This window comes from Limulus polyphemus, unplaced genomic scaffold (genome assembly GCF_000517525.1).
Source record: "Limulus polyphemus unplaced genomic scaffold, Limulus_polyphemus-2.1.2 Scaffold2277, whole genome shotgun sequence".
Classification (NCBI taxonomy): domain Eukaryota; kingdom Metazoa; phylum Arthropoda; class Merostomata; order Xiphosura; family Limulidae; genus Limulus; species Limulus polyphemus.
The window spans coordinates 16568-33285 of NW_013667887.1; the positions used below are offsets into that span (position 1 = coordinate 16568).

The 16718-nt window shown below is 32.1% G+C and overlaps 1 protein-coding gene across 3 annotated transcripts in view; it reads right to left on the reverse strand.

Annotated features, from left to right (window-relative positions):
• Positions 1-3675: 3675 nt before the first annotated feature.
• The window catches only part of LOC106466495 (probable E3 ubiquitin-protein ligase HECTD2), a 107961-nt gene continuing 94918 nt past the window's right edge, over positions 3676-16718 (reverse strand). For all 3 annotated transcript variants that reach the window (XM_022394519.1, XM_022394520.1, XM_013926786.2), the window contains 5 exons: positions 15298-15385; positions 14933-15039; positions 8681-8796; positions 7204-7347; positions 3676-5122 (listed from right to left, as the gene is read on the reverse strand). In XM_022394519.1, the coding sequence (XP_022250227.1) occupies positions 5002-5122; positions 7204-7347; positions 8681-8796; positions 14933-15039; positions 15298-15385 (576 nt within the window). In that variant the 3' untranslated portion in view covers positions 3676-5001. The remainder of the gene's footprint in view (positions 5123-7203; positions 7348-8680; positions 8797-14932; positions 15040-15297; positions 15386-16718) is intronic.

Genomic DNA, 16718 nt, shown 5'->3' on the forward strand with positions numbered 1-16718 from the left:
AAGAATACTCGCGACTGGTGTCGTCTTCTACCTGTGCTGGCCTGGGATATGATCAAACCTGTATAATGAATACTCGCTACTGGTGTCGTCTTCTACCAGTACTGTGCTGGCCTGGGATATGATCAAACCTGTATAATGAATACTCGCGACTGGTGTCGTCTTCTACCTGTGCTGGCCTGGGATATGATCAAACCTGTATAATGAATACTCGCTACTGGTGTCGTCTTCTACCAGTACTGTGCTGACCTGGGATATGATCAAACCTTTATAATGAATACTCGCTACTGGTGACGTCTTCTACCAGTACTGTGCTAGCCTGGAATATGATCAAACTTGTATAATGAATACTCGCTACTGGTGACGGCTTCTATCAGTACTGTGCTAGCCTGGAATATGATCAAACTTGTATAATGAATACTCGCTACTGGTGACGTTTTCTACCAGTAATGTGGTGGCCTTGGATATGATCACCTGCATAATTAATATTTGGAAGAAATTCCAAAATAAAACTAGTTTTAAGTTAAATTGTCATGCACATATTATTTCTAACCTGACCTGATCTAATGATGGTTAAACTCAATGAATGTGAATTATCATCACTGAAATGGTTATAAACAGTAGGCTAACGTATAGCAGATTATATATAAGAAAACATATATTTAGTGCTAATAGAGCATGAAGTCTGAAAGTATTGATGAGTCATATTTGATAAGTCTCAAGTTTAGCTTCATTGGATCAGATCGTGTCACATTTACAGTGTGTACAAAACAACTAATATTAATTGTCATTCATTTTAAATTACTTGAGGTATTCGTCGATTGAATAGACATGCTGTGGAAGCAGATTGTATACACATGCCCCTTTTCTATTTCAGACAGAGATCCTTATTGATTATTTTGCATGATGTTAAGTGAAACATGTGGATGGCTTTTTCTGTTAACCTTTGCATTCGTAAATTGTCACATGTTATTGGTGTCGTCTTCTACCAGTACTATGCTGGCCTGGGATATGATCAAACCTTTATAATGAATACTCGCTACTGGTGTCGTCTTCTACCAGTACTGTGAGGTGCGACTTGTTGTAGGTCTATTTCTGGATGGTACTGGTTCCCCAAAGTGATCCATATTCTTTTTTATAATATCATTAAATTCAAGGGATATATACATTTTGGAAATTCTAAATCCCCAAAATGAACACATCTTTATTATCTGCATGTATTAATATTTCTCATCGAAATGGGCTGTTGCATACTTTCTCAAAAGCATTCAATTTCTGATAGCATAATTTTACCTACAAACCGCCATACAATGTCAAAATGTTGTTCTGATTTCTGCTGTACATACCACTGAGACGATATATCAGCTATGATTGTCACATGACTTGTACACTTTCATATTCCAAAATGTTTTAACATGATGTACTCAACCCTCTATAGTCTATTCCAGTATTTAAGATATTTCCAAATGGTATCCTTGATTACATTATATTGTTTCAAAGTTATTCCTAAATTTAAAATAGCTTTGAGCCATATATTACATGTTTGGGATTAGAAAGATCTTTATCTAGTCTGTTTAGAGGTTGTGGTAGATCGATCTGCTGTGAAATTCACGATGATTAGTCTGATGTTAGTTTTCAGTCTTAAGTTTTAATCGTATAGAAATGTTTCTCTTTTTAAAAAAGTAAAAGCATTCCAGTAATGAAATTTGGCTTTCATCAGTTTTCTTATTTGAGTTTTGTTTAGATTAAGGGATAAAAGTTACACAAAACAGTAACCAATAATAAGCTTAGTGGCTCTTTCCAGAGCATTCTTAGTGATAACGTTCTCTTATGTGAACACCTTAGCCAATGTTTCGTAAGCTGTAGTTGTAAATCAGATTTAGACATAGTAATATAGACATCTTGTGAAAAAAAAAATACAATTTGTTTCCCTGTAAAGAGGACCTTTTAACATTAAAGCCTGCTTATTTTGCAGAACTAACTGACAATGTAGAGTTAAATTGTCTTAGCATCAATGATATTGTGTACTAACTAACAGATTACTCAACTAATTTGGGATGTTCTCTAGGTTTTGGGGCCAAAATACTGGCTAAATTCGACTGGATAACGTATCTCTATTACAAATATAGTATGGTCTTACTCTAACTCACATTTTCACATGCTTATAAATTTTACACCCCATGGGTCCTGAATCTCATTTCTTTCACAGGGATGATCGAGATAAAAACATCACATTTAAGAGTTTATTTAGATTGAGTACTTATAGTAGCTTCAGAATTAGTCATATAATATAAAAATGCTTTGGCATCTTCAAGCTCTAGCATACATACACTATAATCTTAGAGTTTAAGAAAGATTCTTTAGTGTTGGATAAACAAGACTGTTTAGTTTAAGAGTTATTATTTAATGTATTTGGTGATTTAATATTTAATGATTATTTGTTTTTCATAACAAAAGTGTTAAAAGTTGATTATTTTAAGCGATAGTTGTGACATATTTCGTTACTTAACTAGGTATGAGCCGTAGGTTGTTTATGCAGTTTAATTGTTATACTAGGCTTTCGTGATATTGTTGACGTCATCTTAATCGAAGCTTATAAGTTTTTTCTCGTTATAATACTGTTGCTACTAGAGGGTAGGGATTTCTAGATTATTCTATTGCATGTTATATATATACGTGCAAATACAAGAAAGCAAGTTAAGTGAGAGATAATTAGATAGATCTAGACTGAGTTTATTGTCAGTTTAGTCGTATTGTGCGTTTTCTAAAGAAATTAGTAAAGAAGTTCAGTAAAGAAAAAGTTAGTTAGTGAAAGAAAATGTGAAGTTAGTCGCGTGTGAGTGGTTAGCCTTAACGTGTCATTTCTATAGTGAGTTTCACAGCTGTATTGTAACAACAGATGTAGGAAAAATAATTTGTCTTGTCAATTGGTTCTAATGTAACTGAACCAACCTGTGTGGACTTTCGACAAAAAAAAAAGAGACAATTATTTAAAGCTCTGAATACAACTTTGGTAACCAACAAAAGCAGTTAGACTGCATGATTGTTAATGAGCGATATTTTATAGTAAGTATCACAGTTCAACAGAGATGAGGAAAATATTTTGTTTTGTCAAAGGGTGTTCTAAAGTAATTGAACCCGTCTGTGTGGACTTTGACAAAAAGGAAACAATTATGTAATGCCCTGAATACAACTGTGGCAACCCACGGGGTAACGTAAGTGAATTTATCGCAGATTGTATAGTAAGAATTTGTTTGTCTGAATTTAAGCACAAAGCTACACAATATGCTATCTGAGTAAATAAAAATAATTCGTCTTGTCATTTGGATTCTAAAGTAATTGAATCAGTCTGTGTGGACTTTTGACAAGAAAATAGAATTATTTAGAGTTTTTATATACAATGGTGATAACCAATAATGTAAATGAATTTTTATATACATCTGACTTGTTTTTAATATATTTTAAAACAAGTGGATTGTGTGTTGTCTATTTATTGTTGACATTTATCGCCAACGAATTACAGACACCTACTGTAAAAGAATCCCAGCCCACATATAAAACCGTGATATTCACTATTAGTCCTCTGTTAGATCTTAGTTAAATTTCTCTGCTACATATTTCTTGAAGGAACGAATATATGTTTATGAATAGTGAAGCACAAAAAGAAATAGACAAATATTTGTTTTTCAGACTTTTTGCCACTTTATTTTCAGGAAAATAACGTTTTCATGAAAAGAGATTTTAACCAATTATGTCTTTAGATATAAAAAAAAACTACATTCGTTACAACACTTCTTACAATTTTATCTTCTAGTGTAAAGTTATGTTAACAGGCACATACTGGCCTTAAATGTCAAATCACTTAACTTAGGTAAGAAATTTCATGATATCCCACTTTTACCTTTTAGTACTCCAGTGTTGTCATTTTATTGTTGCAGATATACATTGAATTTACATGACGATATTCAAAATCATTCTTTCTGAACTAAATATTTATCATGTAGCATAGCTATTTTGTTTTGTAGTCCAAGTGACTGGTATTTTAACTACTGGTCTGAACAAGGGAAATATAAAATCATCAATGATTATCATTTAGTGCTTTACGAGTTAAATGATTTTCTTATTGTTTATTCACTCCAAAATATCTCTAAATAGTCAAACTTGTCTAAAATGAATAGATTATAGTCATTTTAGAATATAAAATATGTTGTGAAAAGCCTGACTTACTTACCTTCAGTCAATTTTCTTATTTTTGTGCAAATTCATTACCTTCTGAAGATTTATAATTAATGTTTAATACTTTTTATTCTTACCACAGATAAAAATGTAAATATATAGTTAAAACAACGCTCAAACTTCACGGGGATATATATATATATATATATTTCAAACTTCTACACTGATAATATCGTAAAATTACAAAACCCCAATACTAAAGTGGTTATTTCAAGTTCAGTTGTGTTATTACTCTGCTCATATATATATATATATATATATATTTCTAACCCTAAATATAACAACAAATCAGCCTTTAAATAATTATATATACTTATAAATTCGCCTTAATTTTTCAGTTTTTAAATGTGTTCATTAGAATTAGAAATTCGTCTCAGTATCACACTTTAGAAATCTAAATATGAGATTTATCAGCTCTTTCAATAAAGATAGATGAAACACTCGGAAATTAATAAATTTCAGGTTCATACCGGCTAATACAGTAAATATTTTCATATTTCAGCATTAAAATCAATAAATCTTATGCAACTATATCTCAGTCATACGACTCCTAATGTTTTTACGTAAAATATACAGTGATAATTATCAAGTTCCAGAGATTCATTTCACGTTGAAGAAAAGTTTCTAAGGTAGTTAGTTATGCAATGTGTTTAAGAACGTGAGTTGCGCTGTAGAATCAGTCAGGTTGATCAGCGTATTTCTATGAAATCTGGTGTGAAAAAGTTTGAAAAGCTTAGGTTTAGAGCGTAAGGAAAATGAGCCTGCTGGTCACTCTAGTCCAAATCCCTCGGCGTTAGAGATTGCTATAGTAAGCTTCTCTTTCAGTATATCCTTACTTTTATAACGAGGTAAAACCAGTTGATTGAAACAGGTGTGAGAAATAGGGAGCCTGCAATAAAACCAAACTTTTCAGCACATTCAACAAAACATTCAATAAATTTGAGTTATTCAATTATCCATGAAGATAATAATATCTGATAAGAACGGAGAGTCGAGATAACTTTTCTTAGATTATACTTAATAGAATATATATGCCTCCGCATCCTCCATTCTCATTTATGACAATGAAACAAAGGGTACGAAATGTAGATATGCGGTTCAACAACGAGGTCATAAGATATCAAATCAGTGGGAATAAAATAAAGTTCAGTCTTAAAGTGTGATACCACACTTGTAACCCGTGATATATATATCGGGATAAAATAGCTTTCAGTCATAAAGTATGCAACCACGCTTGTCACCAGTGATATATATGCGGAGAAAACAAAGTTTAGTCTTAACGCGGTTACCATACTTGTCACAGCTTTCAATTTCAAAGTGTGTTTTGCTATAGATTCTTTCAGGACAAAAACATAATATGTAAAAAAAGTTGCCAAGTTAGAAAATAAGCAAAAATAAATAAAAAGTTGTGATTTCAAAGTCAGATTTTGAATTGTGTAACCGGACTGTGGGTTCGATACACAACAGTAAGCTTTCGCTTATTTTTTAACTTATCCACCTTTTTCAAGTGGTATACGTTTGTTCTGATGTCACATATTGTTATTCTAATTTTAATGTAAACTTAAGCAAAACTTGATGGCCACTGTCTGTTTTCATAGGCTGTCATATGCATGCTTTAGTTTTTTCTGACGCATGGTGTGGGCTGTAGGAGAGCTGAAAATGTTTATTTAATTAAATACAAAACTTAACGACCTTGACTATGAACCTTTTTTTCTGAAAACTTTAACAATGTTGCGCGATTATGGAAACAATTAATCACATTAATAGCGTTTCCATATTTACTTCTAGGAAAAATAAAACATTAGTTGTTCACAAAGAGCTCTTTAACTAGAAGTTATTAACAATTTTAAATTGTAATAACTTTTCTTGGTTTAAGCAAGAGTCCACAGAGGAAATGTTTTTTTGTTGTTCTTCATTGTTTTTTTTTTTCAGGGCTTTAGATATTGTACTTTTCTATTTCTTTTTAAACTTGGCTGATGCTCTTGATGCTCCAAAATTGAATTTCAATACACTGATAATTTGATTGCCATTTTAGTATATGTTTAGCTGTGTAAATGCTCGTATCTTAAACTGTGTAGGGGCTCCTCTCTTACTCCCATCATTACCCGTGTTCCATCTCCTATTTTAACCCGTATACCGTTCTCTCATTGTAATTCGCGTTTTAATTTCCTTCTTAGCCTGTGTGCTTTATTCCAACTCCCATCTCAAATTGTGTTGCAACTCCATTCTTAACCTGTGGTCTGTGCTCCTATCTTAACTTTTGTCCCAACTCCCATTTTAACCTGTATTCTAACTCCCACCTTTACCTGTGGTCTATGCTTCCATCTTAACTTACGTTACAACTCCGATCTTAACCTTGTTTCGACTCTCTTCTTAGCCTGTCCGTCTCTCAGCTTAACCTGTGTACTTGCTCCAATCTTAACCTATGTTCCAACTCTCATCTCTCTTCCATCCTAAACTATGTTTTGTTTTTCATCTTAACTTGTGCTCAACATTCCAATATTAACCTGTGTTCAGTGTGCTCTCATGTTAATCCGTGTTCCATGATCTTGTTCAGACATGTGGCATATCAACAAAACGTTTTAAATTTCAGAGACCTTTAGAAAATCTAAAGACGTTTCAATCGGTCTTTCTTCCACGCAGATAATACTAATGAACACTCAATTGCCATCCTTTAAATCAGTAATTTGTTGTCATGAAAAGTACAATTAGTGGCGCCCCTCCGTGGCCGAGCGGTAAAGTCTGTGGGCTTATAACGAAAAAAACATGAATTTCGATATCTTCGTTGAGCAAAGCACAGGCAGTCCCTTCTGTAGCTTTTTGCTTAAAAACAAACAATTAGTGTTGAAAGACTAACGGGCCAATATTTTGATATGCTTTCATCTATAACTAGGTTTTTTGTGTCTTTAACCTGGTTTTTAACGGGCATTATAAAGATATTAATCAAATTAGCTAATACATATAACTTACATTTCAGTATTGTGGTTTAGGGCCGATATCTTGAAAGACATTTCTCCCATTCCACCGACAGGCACGCGGTCGCTGCCAGTTGTGAAACGTAGGAACTGTTTTTGAAGGTCTTGATTGTAGTCTTTAACAACTTCCCAGAATTCCCTAAATAGTACACAATCAACAGTTTCAGGAAATTGTGAAACCCTTACTTCATCTTTACTTTTTTGTAGCACAATCAACTGCACTGTAAGTCAAGTAGCAATGCTTTAACTAGCGTTGCAGTTCCAAACTACTTTGTAATGTTAGTAACATTGCATTAAAATACCTTCAGAGTCAATAAAATTTAAGTTAGTAAAAACTCTATTTTGGACAGACAAAAAATTTGTACCAACGTCATATTTTTCATAAGAATCATCCGTCGTCCCCTAATGTATGATAAATGAACTGCTGCAGATATCAACAGTCTATAAAAATATCGACTATTGTTTATAGTATTTTACATCATTTATTACAGTCTTGGCCAAAATGTTTGTATACTTTGTAACAAATAAGATCAATATTATTAAGATGGAATACAAATACACTTAGTGCTGTAAAATTGAGAAACGAATGTTATATTAAACTTATTCGTACGTAATTTTTATAATGAAACAGGTTCTATACACACCATGAACGATTGATTAGAGCAGCAAACAATATTATCTGGCACCTGTAGAAATATGTGTAATTCAACATTTCACATATTACAACAAAACCTTACCAATATATAAATAATCACAATATATAACATCAAGTTATTATAAGTAGCGTCTGTAATCTTATATCAGTTCATATTAAACATTCAGCACCTGGATAGTCCTCCTCGTACTCTAATAACCTGCGCAAGACGACATAACATGCTGTCGATTAGATTATTGATGTAATCCACCGTGATTTCATCCCAACTTGTCACTAGATGGCGCTGCAACTCAGGTACAGTAGCTGGTTTAGGGTCGTGGTTAGCAATTTTCCGGCTCAATAGTTTTTCAGCATCTACCAGTAGACTTGCCTGGAACAACGTCAACGTTTCCTGTAGTCCAAGGACTCCCTACTATTCTGGCAATGTCCATTTGCTTAATACCATTTCTGGACAGTCGAACAATTTGACGCCTTATAACTTCTAGCTTGCGATGAGACATGACTCTGCGCCAAGTACAGATAAGTTGTGTGAACAAAGTGTTGATCTTTTTCGAAAAACAATATACCAAAAGCACACCCTTTTATATAAAACAGGTGTGTATGTGTGTTTTGACGAAGACATGCTCAAAACAACTTATACAGACCAGAATAACAATTTGTACATGTTTTCCGATCACACGATACCTTGTGTGTTACTTACTACTCGGGCATTTACTCACTAACTACTCCATGTATGTAGACAATGACATCAGTATGCAAGCATTTTGGCCAAGACTGAAATTACTGTAAACACTAGCATCCAATAAAGTGAAAATACTTTATGATTGGTTCATCTTCTTGGAAACCATCATATTCGGTAACTTTTCGTAGTTCTTCCATGTCTAGAGTTGGAGATCCACACACAAGCATTTCTACTTCTTCTGGCCTAAGCATCTGAAAATAATAAAAAAAAGCTTGTTCACACTGTTAACCAGGTATCCTGATAAAAACCCGTTCTTCCTTTTTTTATTGCTCAGTTTTAGCCATATTCTTCATTATTATTCTGTTCTTTGTTGCTGCACTTCAACACTGTGAGACTATCTCTTTCACTTCTACGGCCACATATATATGCTCCCTTCTAGAGCACTGCTATGAGAAACGTTTGTCAGTTTGAAATTCCAGATAAGTGATGAACTATTGATATATGTGTGTCGGTTTTTATCATTGTGTTTCTAAAAATGAACCTGGGACTGGGAGAATTGTTTATTTATATATATGGAGATGAAAGTTTCTTGACTAATTTTGAAGTTGTGCCTTTTTTTTAAACTTTCCACTAATAACAAAAAAAGAACAATAAATTTACGAAGGTTTCTTGCCGATGTAGCTAAAAAACAACAACAGGCTTCTTACTTTTTAGAAAAGCATTTGTGCTATTAGGATCATCTGAATGATAACTTATTGACCAGTTTAAGATAAGAATGAACTAATACTTGTGGTAGTTCAGCGGTAAGTTTACAGACTCACAATGCTATAATCCGGAGTAAGATTCTCCATGGTGGGCACAGTATATAACTCAACGTGGCTTTGCTCTAAAAACAAACAAGGTTGTTGTAATCGTTTATCAATCGTTGTCATGATTAATTGCATGTATTAGTACCTACAACCCATTACTGATGAGTTACTGTATTTCGATAGTATGTACTGATTATTTTTTAGTTTTTATTATACATATTGGCTGCTAACCTGCTACCGCCTCCAGGGAAGTCCTGAGAATGACTGTATTTTGGGGTAATAGTGGCCTGTATTCGATCTTGGGTCTTACTGGTAGAAAAGCTAGAGTGCTATCCAGTCTCCTATGTCTACCAGTAGATAGGAATAAAGTCACTGTAATTATGGACAAAAAGAGATACACCATCAAGCTCTAAGCTCAAGTTAAAGACGGCCTCTTTATGCTTATCAGGTTTAATCCAATAATTAACTAAATCCTCAATAAATAGTCAAACAATTGAAGGAACATCATAGTACTACCCCACAAATCTCTACGATAACTCAACTCACATCTTTCTATATCAGACATTTTACTTCCACCATGAAGATAAATATCATCATTAAAAAAAAGGCTCACCTCTATGATATTATGAAGATAATGTCCTCAAAACAACCACTCTAACACACACGGTTTGCCTGAGATACGTTAATGTAATGTATCCAAACGTTACAGATAAAATTCCAAACGTCATGTTTGATGAATTTTGCCCAAAGCTACTCGAGGTCTATCTGCACTTAATTTAGAAGTGATACACTAGAAGAAAAGTAGCTAGTCGCTGTAGGTTTGGAAACTACTATGTCTACTCTGCCTAAAGTTCCACTGAAACGACTTTAGTTATTCCAATGCTTGTTTTTCGAATAATATTAAAATTATTATCCATTGTTAAGACTGTTCCCCCTTCATGGACATCAGCTGAAAGTGTATTTTTAAATTATATTGAAAATACTTATGCATTATTAACTAAGAGTTAATTTTGTTTTGGATCAGAAAACTAATCATCATGCTTCTAAAACTAAAATAAAATAAAGGCTTGTTGCTCAACTTCTAATTCTTGTATGTATTGTTTTTCATAACAAAAACATACACATCATCCAACTCTTATTTTTTGTGGTGAAGAATTGTTCTTCAGTGGGTGATTGTAGGATACCACAGCTAAGGAAGATTCAAACAAGAAATTATTATAAACGACGAAGTTAGTTATCTAACTACCCAAAACGAATTTGTTTTATCATTTTAATAAATAACTCACAGAATGACAAAGGTGACACATGCAATCCATAACTGTTCTTAGTTATGATATACATCATAATATTTTGCTTTCTTCCTTTTTATGTATATTTTTCCAGTAAGAAATTATAGCATAAATATCTATATATATATTTATGTTTGTGAAATATGAGGAGAATAAATCGTTAATACTTAAAAACAACATTCAGTTTTCAAATTGTTCTTAATAAGAGAGGATAGTATTTAGAATGGAGCTCGGGAAACAGAAGTCTTCTGCTACAAGAGGGCGTGTTTCTAGATCGCATTGCTAGAAGAGCGGGATGATATCATATGTTTACATCATCAGGGTTATTCATTAATTTTTGAATGGCGAAAGTTGTCTGGCATCAGAGAGCGCGTTGTTATATGATTCCCTCATTATCATTATAGTTGATCACTTCTATATGCTAATATTTGAGCGAGACAGGTATTTCACTATATATAAATTCAAAATAATATATTATAATTTTACTCTGTAATGAATAAAGGATTCAAACATGTCACATATTTTACATTTTCAAATTGTTTATACAATATGTTTTAAGCAGATACCATTTGTATATATTAGTTAAAACACAGGCTTAATGAAACTGAAACAAATATTAACAACATACATTTTATAAAGGCGGATGGTGTTTCTATAGGTGGATAATGTTACTAACACATTTAACGTACAGTAGTAGATGTATATAGTTTTCACTTCTATATTTAATTTCAACGACATCATTTTGCATTTTCTGAGGTTTTATGTGCAAAACACTTATTGCTAATTCATTAGTTTTCATTTCTGTAATTAATATATTGTATATCATCTATTCACCTCCTGAAAAAGATGCTTATTTAAATCTATAAATAATATACAATACTTTAATTCTAATGTTTATCTCTATAAGTTGATTTGATTCACTAAAGTTTAGGTTTAAAAGATCTATGTAAACAACTGTGTTTGACCATTATTATTGTAGAAAATTATAGTCTTACCTTTCTGGAGGAATTTTCACAAATCTTTGTCTAGAGCTTGTTTCTTGTTGGCTTGGAGTTTTACCCATAATGCTGACTAAAACTAATTGCATATAGGCGTTCTTTCCATTTCTATCTGAGGGTAATTAACTTTGAACGTAAATGATAGAAGCAGCCTCAAACAGTGTGGACACTTCAATCCTACTGGATATTTAGTCTGATTCATCAGGACCTTTTACTAAGCTTTTGTATGTCACTGAATATAAAAGTCGGTAAACATAGTTTATTGATTTTTTCGCTTTACGTCAGTGATACAAAACACTAAATGTGTACTTATGAACAGATTTGATGGAACATGTTCAATATGTACATATCAGTTAGTGTACAATTCATGTATACTTTCTATTCAATTAGACTCCATGAACTGATGATCCATGTTTCTAACAAATGTATTTAACCACCTAATACAAGTAAGTCTCCATATAGATATACTATCATCAATGTACAAAGTAAAATCACAAACTTTAAATAAGACTGTTGTCACACATACTGAAACATTTATTCCGAAAACTTCAAGTATTAGATAGGGGGATCATGATCTCAGATCAACTGTTCAGATTTATAGCTAATCACTCACAGTAAACTTGCAAGAAAGATCAAAACATATATTAATGCTGATATTCATTGTAATTATTAGAAGTGAGAAACCTTTTCATCAGTAGAGGTGAGATGTGCAATCATAGCTTTCTCTTTCTCAGGTTGTGATGGTCCTAAAAAGGACCTATAAATTTCAATTATTTAAACAAAGCCATTTTTTTTCAGATAAAAACACTATCCATCTTTGTAAAATGCATGTTGTTAATATTTGTTACAGTCTCGTTAAGTTTGTGATTTAATTAACATATATTAATGTTATCTGCTTAACTCTCTCACTACTGGTACAGTCCCAGGGACCGACCTCGTAACCATTTTGTGCTTGTTATAGTTTTCATGATATAACTTTTAATACAGTAAGCATATCTTCACGAAATTTTGCAGATTATCAGTAAACATTACAAGGCTTTCATAAGCAAAATATCAGATTTTTTTATTACGTTCTAAGATTTTGATAAGTAATATTTTTCTCAAACATTTTTTTTTTCTTTTTGAATCTTGATTATCCAACATGCAAAATAATTTTGATTTTAAGAATAAAAACAGTTTTATGCATCAGAAAATTTTCAAATTTCACATGCAAAATCTTTATAACTTCCAGATAATTGTCAAATGATTTTTTTTTAGAAAAACTATATTTTATCTGTTATTTTCACTATTGTATCTCTATTTGGGTTTGGTTGATTTGACCGACCTCGAAACCACCATATAAATTATGCTTTTTTTGTTCTAGAATGACTACAAATTATATCGCCCCTAGTGGCACAGCGGTCTGTCTAGGGACTTACAACGCTAGAAACCGGATTTCGATACCTGTGGTGAGCAGATCACACATAGCCCACTGTGCAGCTTTGTGCTTAACTTCAAACAAACAACCAAACGAATTATATAACGAAAACACAAATGTTTAGTCTAAATAGCTTAAAGCTCATAATGTTACACGTCTATATATATATATATATATATATATATATTATTATTATTATTTTATTGGTCTTATAGCCATGCCTGACTAGCATTAGAGAAGTTGCAATGATGTAGCGCATGTGCACTAATGTTATCTTGGATACAAAAGTCGCCTGTTCTGGCTGTGTTCTTGTGGACCAGTATTTTGTAAAATACAGTCACATTTCGGTTATAATATATTATATACGTATATACAAATAAGTTCTTAAATTTCAGTTATTTTTCTTAAAACATAGAACAGTAAATAAAGAAGAATAGAAAGCAATTATCTTTTCTAGTTACGAACTTTGTACTCGTTTGCTGCTTGCCATAAGTCTGCTAAGCTTTATCAAAGTTTGCGCGTGGAGGATGTAAAACAAAATAATTTGTTTTAGGTTTTATATATGCATTTTGAAATAACAAAAAAAATCATAAATTACTATGTCAATACCACAGATTTCCACTATAATTTATCAAGCTTAGTAACTAAGCTGTATTTGAACCTAAAAAAATATGATTTTTCGAGCTTACTAATGTCTTACCTTAACAGTTGGAGCCTAGCATGAAAACAAAGAATTTCCCAAGCAAATACTTCGTAGAGGTTGAGAAAACCACTAGGAGGACATTCTAATCTTTTGGTTGGTTATACACACACACCATTGAGTGAAGTAGATGTATGTAAGCAAGTATTTTCAAAAAATGGAAGAAGTGGGCAGTTGATTCAATAAGTATATTAATATCTCCTAAAATAGAAAAGATTGGAGATTCTTATCTTATATTCTAGCTTGTGAATGTGGGTATTCATAAGAAACTATATACTTTGTATTTGGACATCACAAACATCTAATATGAACCAATGCTGCATTCAACATACCATGACACACAAAAATCGATATTTAGAATTTTTTTTAATATTTAGTTTTAAATTAAGAAATTAACTAATGTATAATACTAAAATTTGAATTATAATCTACAATTTGATACTAAACTTGTTGACATGCATATATAAAATAGTTGTTCAATAAAATTTTCAATATGGGTCTACAAACACGATGACATGGCCTTTGACCTGTGACCATAGGAAGACCCATCTCAGTGGGGTTAAAACATATTGTTTTTTTTTATATAGGTGAAAGAATAACCAATTTGAAAATGTAAAATACACGATATGTCCTTTATTGATTATAGAGTATAATTATAATTTACTATTTTGAATTTATGTATGGTAAAATAGCTGTCTTGCTCAAATATGAGCATATAGAAGTGAAAAACTATAATGATAATGAGGGAATCATATAACATAACCATTCTCGTAACAACACGCTCTCTGGTGCCAGACAACTTTCGCCAATCAAAAATAAATTAATAAATAACGCTGATGACTTAATAGTGTGACGTCACTCTTCTTTCCTAGCAACACGCCCCTAGTAACACGACCTCTGATGGCAGACAACTTTCGCCAATCAAAAATAAATTATTAAATAACGCTGATGACTTAATAGTGTGACGTCACTCTTCTTTCCTAGCAACACGCCTAGTAACACGACCTCTGATGGCAGACAACTTCCGTTTCCTAAGTCCCATCCTAACTACTCACGGTGGTCTTATATGCAATACTTGTTTGGCCATTTCATGTTTTCAATAATAGCTAATTCTCACTACAAAGAAATAGCCTGAGATGAACAGAAATGGAAATCAAAAATGTATTTTACTTACAATGAGGGCATTTGATGCACATACACTATGAAAACCAAGGTAGAAAGCTTTGAATGGCTTGTAGATGGCTTTATTCAGAATCAAGTCTTTGTATAGTTGAACGTATTCTAGAAGATGACGTTAATTTATTTTTTAACTAGTTGTGTCTTAGGTATTTGAAGATACATACATTACAACAACTCGTATATAAAACTCTATATTTATATACGTGTAAAATAACCTAACACGAATAATTGATACTTTATTTATTTTTAGTAATCCTGTCTAAAGTTAATAATATGGTCACTTATAATTCTGATTTGTTCAATTTGAAAATAAAACGACAGACAACCAACACTAACAATCTCAGAAGTTGTAGAACATACCCTCTCTATTTTCATTTGTAACAGGAATATTTTCCCCATCCGGTTTAAGTACGTGCGTTTTGACATCTCCAAATTCTGCCACAGATACCTAGCATATGAAGATTATTATGCATTCTTAGAAATTTACTGTAAGAATACTAGAGAAAAAATAAACTGAAATAAATTAAACCATATGTGCTTCAGGCAAAGTTATATTTTCGGGGAGATATCAAGCTTTAGTTAGAATTTTTTTGCCATTTGATGAATTATGTAAAAATATATTTTTATTAAAATATATAAACGCTATAAAAATATTTTTAGCACAGTGTAAGTTAAGAAAAACAAAGCTTATCATGAATAATATTTTCTTACTGATATCTAAAAAAACATTTATATATAATAAATTTTAACATTAAAAAATGCTTAAGTGTTTTATACTTAGATTGAAATTACAAGCTCAAGAGCATATAACAAAGTTACACAAAAACAATTGAAAAAAATGATTCCTTCCTAGATTGGTTTCTTTAAACTAAAAGAAGCGTTTCTAAAAGTTCATAGACTTCTGAACATGGCTATTATCATTTCTGAGCATAAAGTATGCTCAGAGGACACAAGGTGTATTAAGTATTATTTAACCTGCCACCACACAAGGTGTATTAAGTATCATTTAATTTGCCACCACACAGGGTGAATTAAGTATTAGTTAATCTGCCACCACATAAGATGTATTAATTATTAATTAATCTGTTACCACACAGGATGAATTAAGTAATATTTAACTTGCCACTAAACAAGGTGTATTAACTAATATTTAACTTGCTACTACACAGGGTGTATTAAGTTTTATTTAACCTGCCACCACAAGGGCTTATTAAGTGTTATTTATTCTGCCACCGCAAAGTGTGTATTAAGTATTATTTAACCATCATTTGAAGTATCATACATTTTCTCACCACTGTGACGGATTTATTATTATATATGTATTTTAATATCAACGTTTGTTTATATTTAGAAATATGCATAGCTTCTAGTGTTAGATATGTATTGCGAAACTCCCGCCTATTTTCTAAAGTTGCAGAAGATTTTAGAGTGTAAGAATCAACAATATATGTGTGTACGTAAACGCCAGTGTAGCTTTGTATTGTTACGTAATTTGAATTTTCGAGAAACTCTCCACACCTATATAAATATAACCAACGCAACACGCCTAAAAGCAGTATCTATTGTTAGTTTGCTAGAGTCAGTGTGCTATAAACTTCGGAAGCTATAGCTATAATTGTGATTAGTGCTTATTAATCGGAAAATTTCAGACAAGGAGCAAGTTCGAACATTACAAATCATTTAACTTCAGTGGATTCACATCAGACATTAGTATTTTTACAAAAACATTATATAACTTCATCGCGGAAAAGTCGGCGTGTGTGGCTGGTGAATAACGAAGG